Source organism: Geotrypetes seraphini, chromosome 1, assembly GCF_902459505.1.
Source record: "Geotrypetes seraphini chromosome 1, aGeoSer1.1, whole genome shotgun sequence".
Classification (NCBI taxonomy): Eukaryota; Metazoa; Chordata; class Amphibia; order Gymnophiona; family Dermophiidae; genus Geotrypetes; species Geotrypetes seraphini.
In genome coordinates, this window is record NC_047084.1 from 198,768,843 (window position 1) to 198,785,821 (window position 16,979).

General features: G+C 43.8%; 1 protein-coding gene across 7 annotated transcripts in view; it reads right to left on the reverse strand.

Moving 5' to 3' along the window:
- The window catches only part of FAT1 (FAT atypical cadherin 1), a 363,497-nt gene that overhangs the window by 100,950 nt on the left and 245,568 nt on the right, over positions 1-16,979 (reverse strand). For all 7 annotated transcript variants that reach the window (XM_033943896.1, XM_033943897.1, XM_033943893.1 and 4 more), the window contains exons 11-13: positions 11,146-11,342; positions 7,757-7,910; positions 4,849-5,082 (exon numbers count right to left, since the gene is read on the reverse strand). In XM_033943896.1, the coding sequence (XP_033799787.1) occupies positions 4,849-5,082; positions 7,757-7,910; positions 11,146-11,342 (585 nt within the window). The remainder of the gene's footprint in view (positions 1-4,848; positions 5,083-7,756; positions 7,911-11,145; positions 11,343-16,979) is intronic.

A 16,979-nucleotide genomic window follows, 5' to 3' on the forward strand; every position in this document is an offset into this window, starting at 1 on the left:
TCCCTTCCATCTTTCCTTCCCTCCCCCAGGTGGTTTTTAGCATCTCTCTCCTCCTTTCCTCCCCTCAGATCTGGTATCTGTCTCCCCAATCCAGCATATGCCTTTTTTTTTTTCTTTATCCCCTCCTTCCATCCAATTAACTTCAGAGTCTGTTCCACTCTCTTCTACCCACTTTCCTTCAGCGTCTTCTCCCCTCCCTCTCCTACCCACTTTCTTTTTAGCGTCTTCTCCCCTCCCACTCCTACCCACTTTCCTTCAGCATCTTCTCCCCACTCCCTCTTCTCCATTTCCCTTCAGTATCTGTTCCTCTCACCCCCTCTCTCCACTTCCCTTCAGCACCCTTTGCGCGGTCAAGCAGCCCCCTCCCTCCCACTTGCCGCAGTCCAAGCATCTCCCTCCTGTCCCCTTACCTTCACTGGCAATTTTTATTTTTCTCTCAACAAGCAGCTGGAGACTTTTCTGAAATTGTGTGCAGCTGCTGGAAACTTCTCCTCTTATGCAATTTCCTGTTTCCGGTTGCATCAGAGCAGACGTTTCAGGCAGCCATACATGACTTCAGAAAAGGCTCCGGATGCTTGTTGCGAGAAAAATATAAATTGCCAGCGAAAGGAAGGGGAAGGGAAAGAGGGAGGGAGATTCCTGGACCATGGCAATTGGGAGGAAGGAGGGAGGGGCTGCTGGACTGCGTGATTGAAGATTATTTTGCGTGCATTCCCTCTATTAACTGTGGGGTCAAGGCCATTCACCGCTAAGAAATGAAAGGTCATGCATTTTGGCTGCAAAAACCCGAAGGAACGGTACAGTTTAGGAGGTGAAGAACATGTGCATGATAGAAGAGCAAGACTTGGGTGTGATTGTATGTGATGATCTTAAGGTGGCCAACCAGGTTGAAAAGGTGACGGTGAAAGCTAGAAGGATGCTAGGGTGTATAGGAAAAAGGAATGGCCAGTAGGAAAAAGGAGGTATTGTTGTCCCTATATAAGACTCTGGTGAGTCCTCATTTAGAATATTGTGTACAATTCTGGAGACTGCACCTTCAAAAAGATATAAAAAGGATGGAGTCGGATGTTTAAATGCGCATAAGTCAAGTCTGGAATGAGAGGTCATAGGATGATGTTAAGAGGTGATAGGCTCAGGAGTACTCTAAGAAAATATTTTTTATAAACAGAGAGGGTGGTAGATATGTGGAACAGTCTGCTGGAAGAGGTAGTGGAGAAAGAGACTGAATTCAAGAAAGTGTGGGATAGGCATGTGGGATGTCTTAGAGAGGAATAGATAATGGTTATTGCGGATAGATAGACTTTAAGGACCATTTGGCCTTTATCTGCTATCATGTTTCTATTATTGAAAACGTCACTGGTTTCCAGCTAAAGCAAGAGTAATATTTAAATTTGGATGTATATGCTACAAGGTGACACATGGTCCAGCACCCGATTATCTTGTAGATCATTTTCTGCTTGTAGGTTCTAAACGTTCATTATGAACTTTTACATAGTTTGCTTTTCCATCTGTAAAATGTTCTTTGTATAAAAGATGTTTTCATAGATTACTGCTTTTCCAGGCCATGACAGGGGATAAGGAATTTTGTAATTTTTTTTTTTTTTTAAAGTTCTTTATTCATTTTAAATTTCTTACATCAAGTGATAAATATATAATACATATAATTTTCAATATACACTTGAATATCCATCAATATATATTTTAATACAAACATATATAAAGACCCCTTTTGCAATAAATTATAAATCATCTGTTATTATAATATTGTACCCACCCTAACCCCTATTATATGATCTATCCTTGTGCTATGATATCTGATCTTTAGAAAAAAGAGCCAATGGTCCCCAGATTTTATTAAATTTTTTAATATAACCATGTTGTAACGCTATTGCTTTTTCCATCTTATATATATGGCAAATAGAATTCCACCAAAAAGTGAAATTTAATTTTGTATGATCTTTCCAGTTTTGAGTAATTTGTTGTATGGCGACCCCTGTTAATATCAATAAAAGTTTATTATTGTTTGCTGATATTGGACTCTGTGTTCTCATTGCTGTTCCAAATAAAATTGTGTCATATGTAAGTCCAACATGATTTTCTAATAATATATTAATTTGGGGCCAAATTGTTTTCCAAAAGGCATTTATACAGGGACAAAAATAGATTAAATGATCTAATGTCCCAATTTCTATCTTACAATGCCAGCATCTATTAGATTTAGAACTATCTATTTTTTGTAACCGAGTAGGGGTCCATAAAACTCTATGTAATAAAAATAACCATGTTTGACTCATAGATGCTGACATTGTAGTATGTATTCTCCAGGACCAAAATTTTTGCCATTGAGTTGCAGAAATTGTCTGTCCTATCTCAATACTCCAAATGTCCCTAAGTCCTGTTCTTTTTTTTTTATTTAAAAATCCATATAATAATTTATACCATTTTGCGGCTTGGTGTCCCAAAAAATCTGCCTGAAAGCAAAGGATTTGCAAACTATATTGAGTATTAAGATTTTTCCATTCAGGGAACCCTTCCTGGATGGCTTGCTTCAATTGCATCCATTTAAAATGTTGTGTTATGTTCAATCCAAATTTCTGTTGCAATTGTGAAAAACTAAGCATGGATCCATTTACTATAACATCATTTAAAGACCGTATACCTGCAATTATCCATTGCTTCCATATTATTTTGAATCCACCAATTTTGATCCTGGAGTTTACCCAAATGGATTGATTTAACGATTTAGTTATTGGATCTGTTGTAATATTACTAATAAATCTTAATGTTTTCCATGTATCTAATAAAATTCTGTGATCTTTATATCTCTTGGGCATTGTTATACTTATAAGATGTTCCGGATATAATGGAAACAGGAGTCGCCATTCTAAATATAACCAGTCTGGTACATTCTCCATGAGGTCTGGGAGGATCCAATACATACCCTGTCTTAAAATATAGGCTTGATGATACCTATAAAAATTTGGAAAATTTATCCCTCCCTCTCTAATTGTTTTTTGTAATGTTGCTAAAGCGATTCTTGGCCTTTTCCCAAACCAAACAAATTTTGTAAGTATTCTATTTAATTTTTTATAAAATGACCCCTGAAAAAATATCGGAATCATACTCATTTGATAACAAACCACAGGTAAGATCATCATTTTTATTGTTTGAACTCTTCCCCACCATGAAAGATGTAAAGGATTCCATTGCTCGCACATTTCAGTTATTTTTTTTAATAAAATTTTTTCATTTTCTGTTACTGTATCATCAATTGTATTTTTAATAACAATTCCTAAATATTTTATTCCTTCCTCTTTCCATTGGAATGAATATGAATCAAATAATCCTTTGGTACAATGGACATTAATTGGAAGAACTTCAGATTTTTCCCAATTTATTTTGTATCCAGAAAATTTACCAAATTTATCTAATAAATTTAATAAACATGGAATGGTATCTTCCGGTTTCCTCAAATATAAAAGAATATCATCTGCATATGCAGATAATTTATATTCCCAATTTGAAAATGTGATCCCCTTTATTCCCTTAGTTTGATTTATTGCAATTAATAAGGGTTCAAGAACAATATCAAAAAGTAAGGGAGATAAAGGACAACCTTGTCTAACCCCCCGTAACAAGTTAAATCTTTCTGAAATGTTATTATTTATATTTAATCTTGCTCCAGGAGAGCTATACAATGTTTGAATCATTTTAATAAAAAAGGGACCTATTCCAAACCATTTTAAAGCTTGATACATAAATTTCCACTCCACTCTATCAAATGCTTTCTCTGCATCTAACGATATTAAGAAAGCTGGTTCATTCATAGTTTTCGCTAAGTTTAAAGAATTTTGTAATTTGATAGCTAGCTCCGTCTCTTACCAACCTTTTAGGAAACTGTTGAAGACTTATTTATTCAAAAATATTTGATAGTTTGATTTTGTATTTCACTGTGGGGGTCTTTTACTAAGGTGCGCTAAGCGATTTAGCGCACGCTAAATGCCAACGCGCCCATTATATTCTATGGGTGCATTAGCATTTAGCGAAGCTAAATCGGCTAGCACACCTTAGTAAAAGACCCCCTGTGTTTCTACAGTTTCTTTCTTTTTTTAATTTGTTAACTGCATTGAACTGCAAGGTTTTGCGGTATATAAATAAACTTTTATGTTATGTTATATCCACAACAAGCCTATGTTGGTCTGAATGTGATCTAACTTATCAGAGTGTACAAATGCAGCCAACAGAACACTCCAAAAGGCAACATCTGGTATTTTCTTCTTAATTGATAGAAAAAAATGCAACTGGCATGCACTCTTGCTAACTGAAGTAATAAAAACAGGAAGCTAGCTCTCTCAGATCTCAAAAACATTGTCAACAAATAATGCTAAAATGAGTAAAAAAACATTTGCTGAATCTTCAATAACCTGAAAATGTATGGATCAAAGGACTGCATCCTACTTTGGATTTCTGATTTCCTTACTCTTCAAGTTCAAGGCATGTTACAATTCAGGAACTCCTCTGGTCAAGAGGGATTACAATCTAAGGCAGTGGTTATCCACTTGGTCCTAAGGGCATCCACAAGGAATATCCAAAAGATATATTTTCATGCAAGTCATAGCAAATATCTTGGAATCTGTCTTCGGTTAGGGGGTGTCCCCAGGACTGGGGCCAAGAGCCCCTGATCTAAGTTGGAGCTGAGACAATGGAGGAGGAAATAATTTTCTCAAGGTCAAAGGCACATGAGTAGAAATTGGAGATTAGCTTTGTTTTTCTGGTGGGCTATTGTACTGATCTTTAAACAAACACACACACACATCAATTTAATAGAGAACTTAATTTATACTGTACCTGTATCTGCATCAGTGGCTAGAACTCTCATAAGCAACGTCTTGGGCTCTGTGCTTTCAAACACTGTAACGGTATAAGAATCTGCTGTGAATACAGGTGCATTATCATTCACATCTTCAAGTAAGAGAATGATTTCAGTTTGGCAGAACCTTCCTCCTCCATCGGTGGCCTTGACTAGAAGATGATAAACTGCTTGCAACTCTCGATCAAGTGGGGCAAAAGTTTTCAGTTCACCTGTAAATCAAGAAATAGGCCTGAAGTTCAGAGAACCACAGTTTCAAGTTTATTCACATTTCTAGTCCGCCCTTCAATCAAGTTGTCTGAGCGGCTTACAATGTTGTATCAGTTTAATACAATAGAATCTCATCCAACGTCAACGGAAGGGGGGGTTCCCAAAGCAGTCCTGAGTCGCAAAACCCCTCCCTCAAGCCTCCAACCACTACACGCAGTGGCAGTACTGAGCCGCGAACCCCACCTCTCTCCCGACCCGAAACACCAGTGCATCAGCGGTCCTGAGCCGCAATCCCCCCCTCCCTCAAGCGCTGAAGCAGCAGAAGCAGGCAGCAGTTCTGAGTCATGAAACCCCCTCACTCCCTTCCTTATCTGAAGCAGCAGCTGGTCAGCAGGAGGCAGCATCAAAACAGGCAGCTTATGGTCAGCCCCGACAGGGAGTTTCCTCTGATGCACCATTCGAACGCATCAAGTGAAAGGCCCTGCCGGGGCAGGCCGTGAGCAGCCTGCTTTGAGAAATGTCTCCTGCTGACCGGCTACTGCTTTGGGTAAAGGAGGGAGGGAGTGCATGGCTCCGGGCTGCCACCTGATTCTATTGTTTTGGGGCTGGAGGGAGGGAGGGGGGCTTAGCAGCTCAGGACCACTGCTGTTCTGGTGCTTCGGAGGGGGGAGGGGAAGGGGGAAATTGAGTTCTGTGTTATCCAGTATCCACCAACAAGAACTGAGATTCTACTGTACTGCATTTTCTTTTCAGAGTGATTTTAGCAATGGCTGTAACAGCTGTACTAAATAATATACAAGATCATACCTGGGCTCATTTTTACATCATCAACATTTGAGAAGCAGAATCCTTTAAACTGAATAGTGACATAAGCGTGTTAATCTTGGAAAGTTTTGAGGTTCTTCATACAATTTCAGAACTATAAAAATTAAAGTCCAATACATTCCCCATGTTCATTGAAAAAGGTATTGCATTCTGTGCAAATAAGTATGGGATGCGATAAATATAAGAACATAAGAATTGCCACTGCTGGGTCAGACCAGTGGTCCATCGTGCCCAGCAGTCTGCTCACGCGGCGGCCCCCAGATCAAAAACCAGTACTCTAAATGAGTCCAGCCTCTTATCAACTTTATCTTGAATCCCTGGAGGGTGTTTTCCCCTATAATAGACTCTGGAAGAGCATTCCAGTTTTCTACCACTCTCTGGGTGAAGAAGAACTTCCTTACGTTTGTACGGAATCTATCCCCTTTCAACTTTAGAGAGTGCCCTCTCGTTCTCCCTACCTTGGAGAGGGTGAACAATCTGTCTTTATCTGCTAAGTCTATTCCCTTCAGTATTTTGAATGTTTCAATCATGTCCCCTCTCAGTCTCCTCTTTTCAAGGGAGAAGAGGCCCAGTTTCTCCAATCTCTCACTGTATGGCAACTCCTCCAGCCCCTTAATCATTTTAGTCGTTCTTCTCTGGACTCTTTTGAGTAGTACCATGTCCTTCTTCATGTATGGCAACCAGTGCTGGACACAGTACTCCAGGTGAGGGTGCACCATGGCTCGGTACAGCAGCATGATAACCTTCTCCAATTTGTTCATGATCCCCTTCTGAATCATTCCTAGCAATCTGTTCGCCCTTTTCGCTGCCGCCGCAAGCCCATCATGTTTCCATCTTTACAACAGTGCTTCTCATCCCTCTCCTGGAGGTTTTTGGGATATCCATAATGAATATGCATGAGATAAACTTACACATACTGGAGACCTATTGTATGCAAATCTCTCTCATGCATACTCATTATAGATATCCTGAAAACCTGACTGGCTTGATGTGCTTCCAGGATAGGTTTGAGAAGGGCTGCTCTAAAGTTCTATTACTGTGTTATAAATAAACTGAGCTCTTTTAGTCAATATTTTAAAAACAAAAATACATGCTCTAGCACAGTGTCCCAAATCAGCCCTGGAGTACCCTTTGCCAATCAGGTTTTCAGATATCCACAATGAATATGCATGAAGAGATTTGCATACATCAATCTCATGCATACTCATTATGATTATTTTGATTGGCAAGGGGGTAACAGGGAAGAAACAGCAGAGGGGATGGAGAAAAGTATGACCAAACGATGTTCATCCAGGTGAATTTTACTGGTCCAGAAAACTGACTCAACACAAAATGTGTTTCAGCCACAGAAGCCTGCTTCAAGAGTCAAGATCTGAAGAACATAGTAAAAGTTATGACTGTAGTTTTATTTTATTCTTCAGCTCTAGACCCTTGAAGCAGGCCTGTGTGGCCGAAACTTGTTTTCTATTGAATCGATTTTCTATACTAATAAAATTCACCTGCTTGAATACTTTCCTCCGCCCCCTCTGCTGTTTCTTCTCTGATTTGCGATTCGTGGAGGTTTTGTTCTTCTGCTGCTGTTGCAAGGGGGTACTCTAGGACCAACTTGGGAAACACTGCTCTAGTATATTTAAGTAGAGCCATTTAGAAACATTTATGTTGCCTCCTCTCTGAGGCATTCAGGTCTAAAAAGGAACTCACATTTCACAAGATTATACCATATTACCTAATGAATTCTGTGGTTCTGCAGAGCATATAGGCATGCATTACAAATCAACTCGCAGTAAAAAATACTTTTCTACAAAACTACAGTAAAAATTTTCCTCTCTTTCAAAACCAGACAGACTTTACCTGTATCTGAATTTAGCTTGAATTTTTCTGCTCCGTTACCAAGAAGAGTGTATGTTATCTGTGCATTGGAATGAATGTCAGCATCTGTAGCAAAGACCTGCAAGATCACTTTTCCAGGAACAGCATCTTCTGGAACCGTGTCAGTATACAAAACCTAAAGCATTTAAAAAAAAACAACAAAAAACCCCCAAAACACAAAAAAACATTGAAATTTAAACATATTGCAGACTGCATTCAGAAATTGATAAAATACTTAAGTACAGAGTTGGATTGAACAAACATAATGCAATATGTCAAATGGAACAGATAATTAAATTACATTACATTAGAGATTTCCATTCCGCCATTACCTTGCGGTTCAAGGCGGATTACAAAAGATTAGGTCAGGTAGTCTCAGAGCGTCAGGAAAAAGATAAGAAGAAGGAGGGTATTCATGATGTTAAGACTTTTTCAGGGATTTCTTGAAGAGTATGGTTTTATTTCTTTTCTGAACAACTTGTAGTCGGTGATTGTTAGCAGAAGATTGGAGATTTGGTTATCCAGTTTTGCTGCTTGAGTGGCTAGGAAGCCGTCGTAAAGTTTTTTCTGTTTAACTTCTTTGATTGGAGGGTATGTGAATGGGGTGGGTGTTTTTCTGTGTCTGGTTGAGGTAGTATGGAGGAATCATGATCAAAACAATCTTGGTAATGCCAGTTCAATTTTAACTGTATACTAAGGGCATAATACCATGTGTTCAAGGACAAACAGCAAAGCGAAGCCTCACACTGAGTGATGCCATCTGACACAGCTTGCACAGAAAAGTTTCTTAAGCTGAAGCCCTACATGTATGCACATGATTTCCTAATCACAGAACTCCTTCAAGTTTTTCTTTTCTTCTGCAGAGCCATCAAGATGTACACCTGTTACCCTGAATTAAGGAGTTATTTTTGTTCTGATTTCAAACTGTCACCGTTTTATCAGCTTTTTGGAGGGTTTCTGCATGACAGCACCTCCTAGTCAGATTTTTTATCCAATTTCAAGTGATCTTGCTTTTTTTGCACATTCACCAAGTTAGCCCACTTTACAATCCTAGGGGTGTCTTTATTTCTTTATATCATTAAAGTTAGGCACTGCAAATTCGAACTGCAACCAAGGGATTAGGAATAGTGGCAATGGCATCCAAGTATGAACGTAGTTCCAATTAAAGCTCTTTTTGCAACTGGCAGGGTATTATCCCTTTGATGTTTTGTGATGTCAAACATTTTTCCAATGTATTTGTAAGGTTCATAAGGTTCCTATTATAGGCCACCTTTTACAAAGTGGCGCTAGTGCTATGTGTCAAAAGCCTCAAAGCCCTTTAAATCTCTATGGGCTTCAGAGCATTTACCATGCAAGCCCTTGCTAACATGCTTTGTAAAAGGAGGCCATTATAGGTACTACTTATGATTTTTTTTTCTTCCATAGTCTTTCAGTTTCAATTTGTAGATTCTTGCATTTTGTGACTTTTTCAAGCTCTAACACCATTGCTTTTTGTTTATTGAAGTGCTTTTTGTTGTTTCTATGCTGATTATATCCAGTTGATTTTCTAAATCTTAAGATGTGCAGGAATAAACCTCAGTTTATGTGAGGAATTGTTTGGAGGAGGCAAATTTCTGGTTTAAGAGGAATCAGCTAACTCTTAATTTCTCTAAAACTGAAACCATGGGAGTGATTTAATCTATATTGGAGACATTAGAGGGGCTGGAAAATTTCAGAGGATATCAGAAGCTTGGATCTCATGTTGGATACTTATTAACAATGAGGACACGTGTACAGTATTTAGAAGCATGTGCTGCATTTTGTAAGTTACATCTTTTGCAGATGTTTGACAAGGCGATTTTCATAAAGGCTTGCGAGTGTTGGCCATTTTGCATCTAGATTATGGCAATGATGTTGATTTGAGCCTACTATTAGGGTCAATGCAAAGATATTAGGCACCTTAAGGAAAACATTTAGAATTGTGCCTCCCTTCCCAAGTAATCTCTAGACTTCTGGTCCTCCCACTACCAGTAATCATTATCAGAACAATCTTGGTAAATGGGCTATTTGTAAGCGACTAGTAAGCATTTCCTGTTGTTTAATGAGTTTGAGTTATCATCAGAAACTAATGTTTTGCTTTGCCTGCTTTGCCTTGCTGCTCCCCCACCCCCTCAAAAAGCTGCTGCCCTAGGTGGTTGCCCATTATTGCATGTTGGTAGGGCCAAACCTTCCTACCAAATGCCTCAATAAGAGCATTACAGTTGGTACAGAACGCAGCAGTAGGACTTGTTACTAGCCATCATTTCAGTCACATCGCCCCACAGTTGATTTCCAATTTCAGGTCTGGTGAAATTTAAAATTCTTTTCTTGATGTTTTAGATCATCTGTGGTTTGGCTCCGATATATGGTAAGAGCGGATAGCGTAGCTGGTTTTAAGAAAGGGTTGGACAAGTTCCTAGAGGAAAAGTCCATAGTCTGTTATTGACAAAGACAGGGGGGGAAGTCACTGCTTGCCATGGATTGATAGCATGGAATATTGCTATTCCTTAGGTTTTGGTCAGGCGCTAGTGACTTGGATTGGCCACCATGAGAACTGGCTATTGGGCTTGATGGACCATTGGTCTGACCCAGTAAGGCTATTCTTATATCTACAAAGGTTGGTCAGACTGTTTTTTATGGGTGAGTTTGTGCTCAGAGGATAAGAGGCTGATGAAGATTCTCTCCTGTAGGTAACTGAGATCAGTCATCACTCAGTCACAGGTATTTTACGTTTTGGGACCAGACTTGTGGAATAGTTTACTTTTAGAATTGCATAAAAAAGACTTGGGGACTTTTCATAAGAAGTTAAAAGTGCTTACTGAGGTTTTTGGTGCTTGAAATAAGAAGGTTGATGGGATTAGTAGGAGGTTCCGAGTACTGAGTACTAGGGTTTGTTAAGCCTATGGTAAAAGTTTTGGTTCTATTTGTACCCTGCCACTGGAAAGATTTTTCTTGGATTGGAAGGTAATACATTTCCATAAATAGATACACTGCTTTGCTGTTTTAGGGGTGCATTGTACTTCTAAGATGACATTCTCAATCTCCACAAGCTGTCTATTCAGCCTGAGGGAGGAGGAAAAGCTGCTTGGAACATCAAACATACAAACTACAAAGCCACTAGAAAAAGAAGCAGATAATTGAAAACCTGGAAACATAGAGTTTTGCATATTGTGTCCATATTTTTTCAGGCCCCTGATTAGAACAAAAAAACAACAAAAAAAAACCCCCTTCTTAAATCATAATCACTCACAACCCTCAAAATCCTAAAAATTGTATAGAAGTAAGATCCTGCTATATAGTATATTGAATTTAGAGACAGCACTAAAAAAAACAAAAACAAAAAACACACTTACCTTTTCACAGATAGGGCTGTTGTCATTTGCATCAATAACTTTAACTTCAACGATAGCTTTTGCAGCAAAGTTCCCATCAGTAGCTGTGATATTCAGAATGTAATTATCCCTTTCTTCTCTGTCCAAAGGTTTTCTAACACAAACTTTCCACTCATTGTCTATATTTTCAATCCCAAATTGTCCCATTGGATCACCTCCTAAGCAATCAGTGAAAAGTGATGCGACAGTTAAGCACAGTTACTTACCGTAACAGGTGTTATCCAGGGACAGCAGGCAGATATTCTTAACGCATGGGTGACGTCACCGACGGAGCCCCGGTACGGACCTTTTTAACTAGAAAGTTCTAGTTGGCCGCACCGCACATGCGCGAGTGCCTTCCCGCCCGACGGAGGAGAGCGTGGTCCCCAGTTAAGATAAGCCAGCTAAGAAGCCAACCCGGGAAGGAGGGTGGGACGTAAGAATATCTGCCTGCTGTCCCTGGATAACACCTGTTACGGTAAGTAACTGTGCTTTATCCCAGGACAAGCAGGCAGCATATTCTTAACGCATGGGTGACCTCCAAGCTAACAGAGGGAGGAAGGATGGTTGGCCATTAGGAAAATAAATTTTGTAACACAGATTGGCCGAAGTGTCCATCCCGTCTGGAGAAGGCATCCAGACAGTAGTGAGTAGTGAACGTGTGAACTGAGGACCAAGTGGCAGCCTTGCAGATTTCCTCGATGGGCGTGGAACGGAGGAAAGCCACAGAAGCAGCCATAGCTCTGACCCTGTGGGCCGTGACAGCACCTTCCAGTGAGAGACCGGCCCGAGCATAACAGAACGCAATACAGGCAGCAAGCCAGTTGGAAAGCGTCCGTTTAGAGACAGGACGACCTAGACGGTTAGGATCGAAGGTCAGAAAGAGCTGAGGGGACGAGCGGTGAGCCCTGGTACGGTCAAGGTAGTATGCAAGGGCACGCTTACAATCCAGCGTGTGCAACGCCTGTTCCCCAGGATGAGAATGGGGTTTAGGGAAAAAGACAGGCAACACAACGGACTGGTTGAGGTGAAAAGCCGAGACCACCTTGGGAAGGAATTTAGGATGGGTACGCAGAACCACCTTGTCATGGTGAAAAACAGTGAACGGTGGATCGGCGACCAGTGCATGCATCTCACTAACCCTCCTGGCAGAGGTGATGGCAATGAGGAAAAGCACCTTCCATGTTAGAAGTTTGAGCGAAGTTGTGGCAAGAGGCTCAAAAAGGGGTTTCATGAGGGCTGATAAAACCACATTCAGGTCCCAGACGACAGGAGGAGGCTTCAGAGGTGGTTTGACATTGAAGAGGCCTCTCATGAACCGGGAAACCAGTGGATGAGCCGTGAGAGGTTATCCGAGGATAGGCTCATGAAACGCAGTGATGGCACTGAGGTGGACTCTGATTGAGGTAGACTTGAGGCCAGCGTCGGACAGAGAGAGCAAATAGTCCAGTACAGTTTCCACCGCTAATGAGGTGGGATCGTGATGATGCAGTAGACATCAAGAGGAGAACCTGGTCCACTTCTGATGGTAACATTGGAGGGTGGCCGGTTTCCTGGAGGCATCCAAAATGCGACGGACAGGCTGAGACAGATTCTCTGGAGAGGTCAGCCCGAGAGAAACCAAGCTGTCAGGTGGAGCGAAGACAGATTGGGATGCAGTAGAGACTGACGTTGCTGCATAAGTAGAGTAGGAAACACAGGAAGAGGAATGGGCTCCCTGGAGCTGAGCTGAAGCAGGAGGGAGAACCAGTGTTGGCGAGGCCACCGAGGAGCGATGAGAATCATGGTGGCCCTGTCCCTGCGGAGTTTGGATAACGTCCACAACATCAGAGGTAGTGGAGGAAAGGCATAGAGGAACCAATCCGTCCAGTCGAGCAGGAATGCATCTGGGGTCAGACGATGAGGAGAGAAGAGTCTGGAACAGAACTGGGGTAGCTGATGGTTGTGAGGCGCTGCAAAGAGGTCTACCTGCGGCGTGCCCCAGCGAGCAAAGATGGAGTGGAGTGTTGAAGGGTCCAGAGTCCACTCGTGAGGTTGAAGGATGCGGCTGAGATTGTCGGCCAGGGAGTTCTGTTCGCCCTGGATATAGACAGCCTTGAGGAAGAGATTGCGGGCCGTGGCCCAGGTCCAGATGCTGAGAGCCTCCTGACAAAGGAGGCGAGATCCGGTGCCGCCTTGCTTGTTTATGTAGTACATGGCGACTTGATTGTCTGTGCACAGGAGAAGGACCTGAGGGCAGAGAAGGTGCTGGAAGGCCTTGAGAGCATAGAACATGGCTCTGAGTTCCAAGAAATTGATGTGATGTTGACGCTCCTGAGGGGTCCAGAGTCCCTGGGTGCGTAGATCTCCCAGGTGAGCTCCCCACGCATAGGGGGAGGCATCCGTGGTCATGATCATGGAATGAGGGGGTAGATGAAAGAGTAGACCCCTGGAAAGATTTGAGGAGTTCAACCACCATTGAAGAGATTGCTGAAGAGACGATGTCACAGAGATGGGATGAGAAAGAAGATCCGTGGTCTGTGACCATTGGTTGGCAAGAGTCCATTGAGGTGTCCTGAGGTGGAGTCGCGCCAGAGGAAGCACATGGACCGTCGAGGCCATGTGGCCCAGGAGGACCATCATCTATCGGGCAGGAATGGAGTGATGAAGGAGCACCTGACGACAGAGGTGGAGCAGGGTCCGTTGACGGTCAGAGGGGAGAAACGCCCTCATTAGTGTGGTGTCGAGAACTGCTCCAATGAACTGAAGTCGCTGTGTGGGAAGCAGATGTGACTTGGGGTAGTTGATCTCGAACCCCAGGAGATGGAGGAAAGAGATGGTGTGATGAGTGGCTTGTAGCACAAGTGGAGACGTAGGTGCTTTCACCAACCAATCGTTCAAGTAGGGGAACACTTGGAGGTTGTGAGACCTGAGGAAGGCCGCCACCACAATAAGGCACTTGGTGAACACCCTGGGCGATGAAGCGAGGCCAAAAGGTAGCACTTTGTACTGATAGTGACGGTGCTGTATCTGAAACCGTAGGTAGCGACGTGAAGTCGGATTGATTGGGATGTGAGTGTAGGCCTCTTTGAGGTCCAGGGAACATAGCCAGTCGTGTTGAGAGAGAAGAGGGTAAAGCGTGGCAAGGGAGAGCATTCTGAACTTCTCCTTGACCAGACACTTGTTGAGGTCCCTGAGATCGAGGATGGGACGAAGGTCTCCTGTCTTCTTGGGAACCAGGAAGTAGCGGGAGTAGAATCCCTGACCCCTTTGGTCCGGAGGCACCTCTTCGATGGCATTGAGAAGAAGGAGGGATTGGACCTCCCTCAGGAGGAGGGGGGTTTGGGAGGAGTGAGAAGCAGACTCTACGGGAGGATTGTCTGGTGGAAGAGTCTGGAAGTTGAGAGAGTAGCCGTGGCGAATGATGTTGAGGACCCATTGGTCTGATGTGATGACCTCCCAACGGCTGAGGAAGATTTGGAGGCGACCTCCGATAGGCTGAGGAAGAGGCAAGGATGATGGGAGACTGGCTATGCCCTGGAGGAAAAAGTCAAAAGGGCTGAGACGGTTTTGACGGAGGGAGAGGCTTGGAAGGTTGGTGAGACTGTGAGCGAGCCTGAGATTGATGCTGTTGACAAGGTCGGCGAGGCTGCTGTTGAGGCGGGTTGAGAGGTCTGGCCGAGAACCTGCGCTGGTATGAAGACTGCTGTCTGTAGGTGCGAGCAGGTGCTTTTTAGGTTTAATCAGAGTGTCCCACCTGGTCTCATGTGCTGAGAGTTTCTGGGTTGTTGAGTCCAGGGACTCTCCGAAGAGTTCATCACCCAGACAAGGTGCGTTAGCCAGGCGGTCCTGGTGGTTAATGTCCAGGTCAGAGGCTCTCAGCCATGCCAAACGTCGCATGGCCACCGCCATGGCAGATGCGCGAGAGGTCAGCTCAAATGAGTCGTAGATGGAGCGAACCATGAATTTCCTGAGTTGGAGGAGGCTGGAAATATGTTGCTGGAAAAGAGGGACCTTACGTTCAGGAAGGTATTTCTGTAAGGAGGAGAGCTGTTGCATCAGATGCTTCATGTAGAAGGAGAAGTGGAAGGTGTAGTTGTTGGCTCTATTGGCTAACATGGCATTTTGGAAAAGGCGCTTACCAAATTTATCCATGGTTTTTCCCTCTCTGCCAGGAGGGGTGGAGGCATATACACTGGAACCCTGAGATTTTTTCAAAGTAGATTCCACCAGGAGGGACTCGTGGGGCAATTGAGGTTTATCAAACCCTGGGATTGGAATAACCCGGTACAAGCTATCCAATTTACGAGGGGCTCCAGGAACCGTGAGGGGAGCTTCCCAGTTTTTATAGAAAGTTTCCCGTAAGATGTCGTGGACGGGCAACTTCAGAAATTCTTTGGGAGGTTGCTCAAAGTCTAGGGCATCGAGGAAAGCCTGAGACTTTTTAGAGTCGGACTCTAAGGGAATGGAAAGAGCTGCTGACATCTCCCTAAGGAATTTGGAGAAAGAGGATTGCTCTGGTTTGGAGACGGTGTCGGTCATGGAGGGTTCTTCGTCGGTTGACGAAGCGTCCTCCTTGGTACCGTGAGGGGAGTCTTCCCACAAATCTGGGTCCCTAACGTCGGGGTGCGTACGTTTGGACATCGGTGTGGAGGGCTCGGCATGGTGGGTCTTTGAAAGAGATTTGCCTGAGCGCACCGAGGCGGTACCGGGTGAGGAAGACCGATGTCGTTCCTGGGACCAGACAGGGTCGGCAGCATCACGGGTATGTACTGTAGGTGTTTCTGCCAAGAGCACCGGCAGGGAAGTATTAATCGGTACCGAGGGGGTCGACACCGATGGGACAGTGTGAGGCTCGGACCGGTCCTGTACCGGAAGTTGCGGTGCCAGCAACGCCGGCAACAGTTGTTGGAGCTGTTGTTGCAGCTGCTCCTGTAACTGTGTTTGGAGTATGGCCGCGATGCGGTCGTCCAGGGGAGGCACCGGTACCGCTTTTTTCTTCTTCGGTACCATAGGTGCCGCTCTACGCTCCGGCGATGAGGAGGCCGATGATGAGGCACTCACCGAGATCGGAGCGGAGCGTTTGCGGAGCCGGTGCGGTGCCGGGAGGGCCGGTGTCGCAACCGTGGCAGGAGGGCGCTCAAGGGAAGTGGGAGGCTTCTTAGCCGGCTTACCTGGGCCCAATGACCCCGAGGAAGGGTCCGGTGGTGTTGATGTCGTCGGTGCCGACTTTTGTGGTGCCGTCGATGTCGCAGCCGGTTCCATGGCAGATCCGGTACCAAACAAAATATTTTGCTGGATCTGCCGATTTTTCAAAGTACGCTTTTTAAGCGTAGCACAGCGGGTGCAGGTGTCAGCCCGATGCTCTGGACCCAAGCACTGGAGGCACCAATTGTGTGGGTCGGTGAGGGAGATCGGGCGTGCACACCGCTGGCACTTCTTAAAACCTGGTTGAGGGGGCATGAATGGAAACACGGCCTCCGCAAAATCGAACCCGGAGGCCTGTATGGTGGCAACAGGCCCCGCCGGGGCCGGCCTGAAAAAATAAGGAAAACTCGACGAGTTTTTTTTTTAAACAAAAATAAAGGGAATCCGATAAGAAAAAAGGAAAAAAAAGTGAAAAAATACGCGCGCGGGAAGGCAAAAATTAGTTTTTCAACGGCCGTTGAAAACACATGCGTCTTCTTCGCTCCGCGGAAACGAAGAAACTGGGGACCACGCTCTCCTCGTCGGGCGGGAAGGCATTCGCGCATGCGCGGTGCAGCCAACTAGAACTTTCTAGTTAAAAAGGTCCGTACCGGGGCTCCGTCGGTGACGTCACCCATGCGTTAAGAATA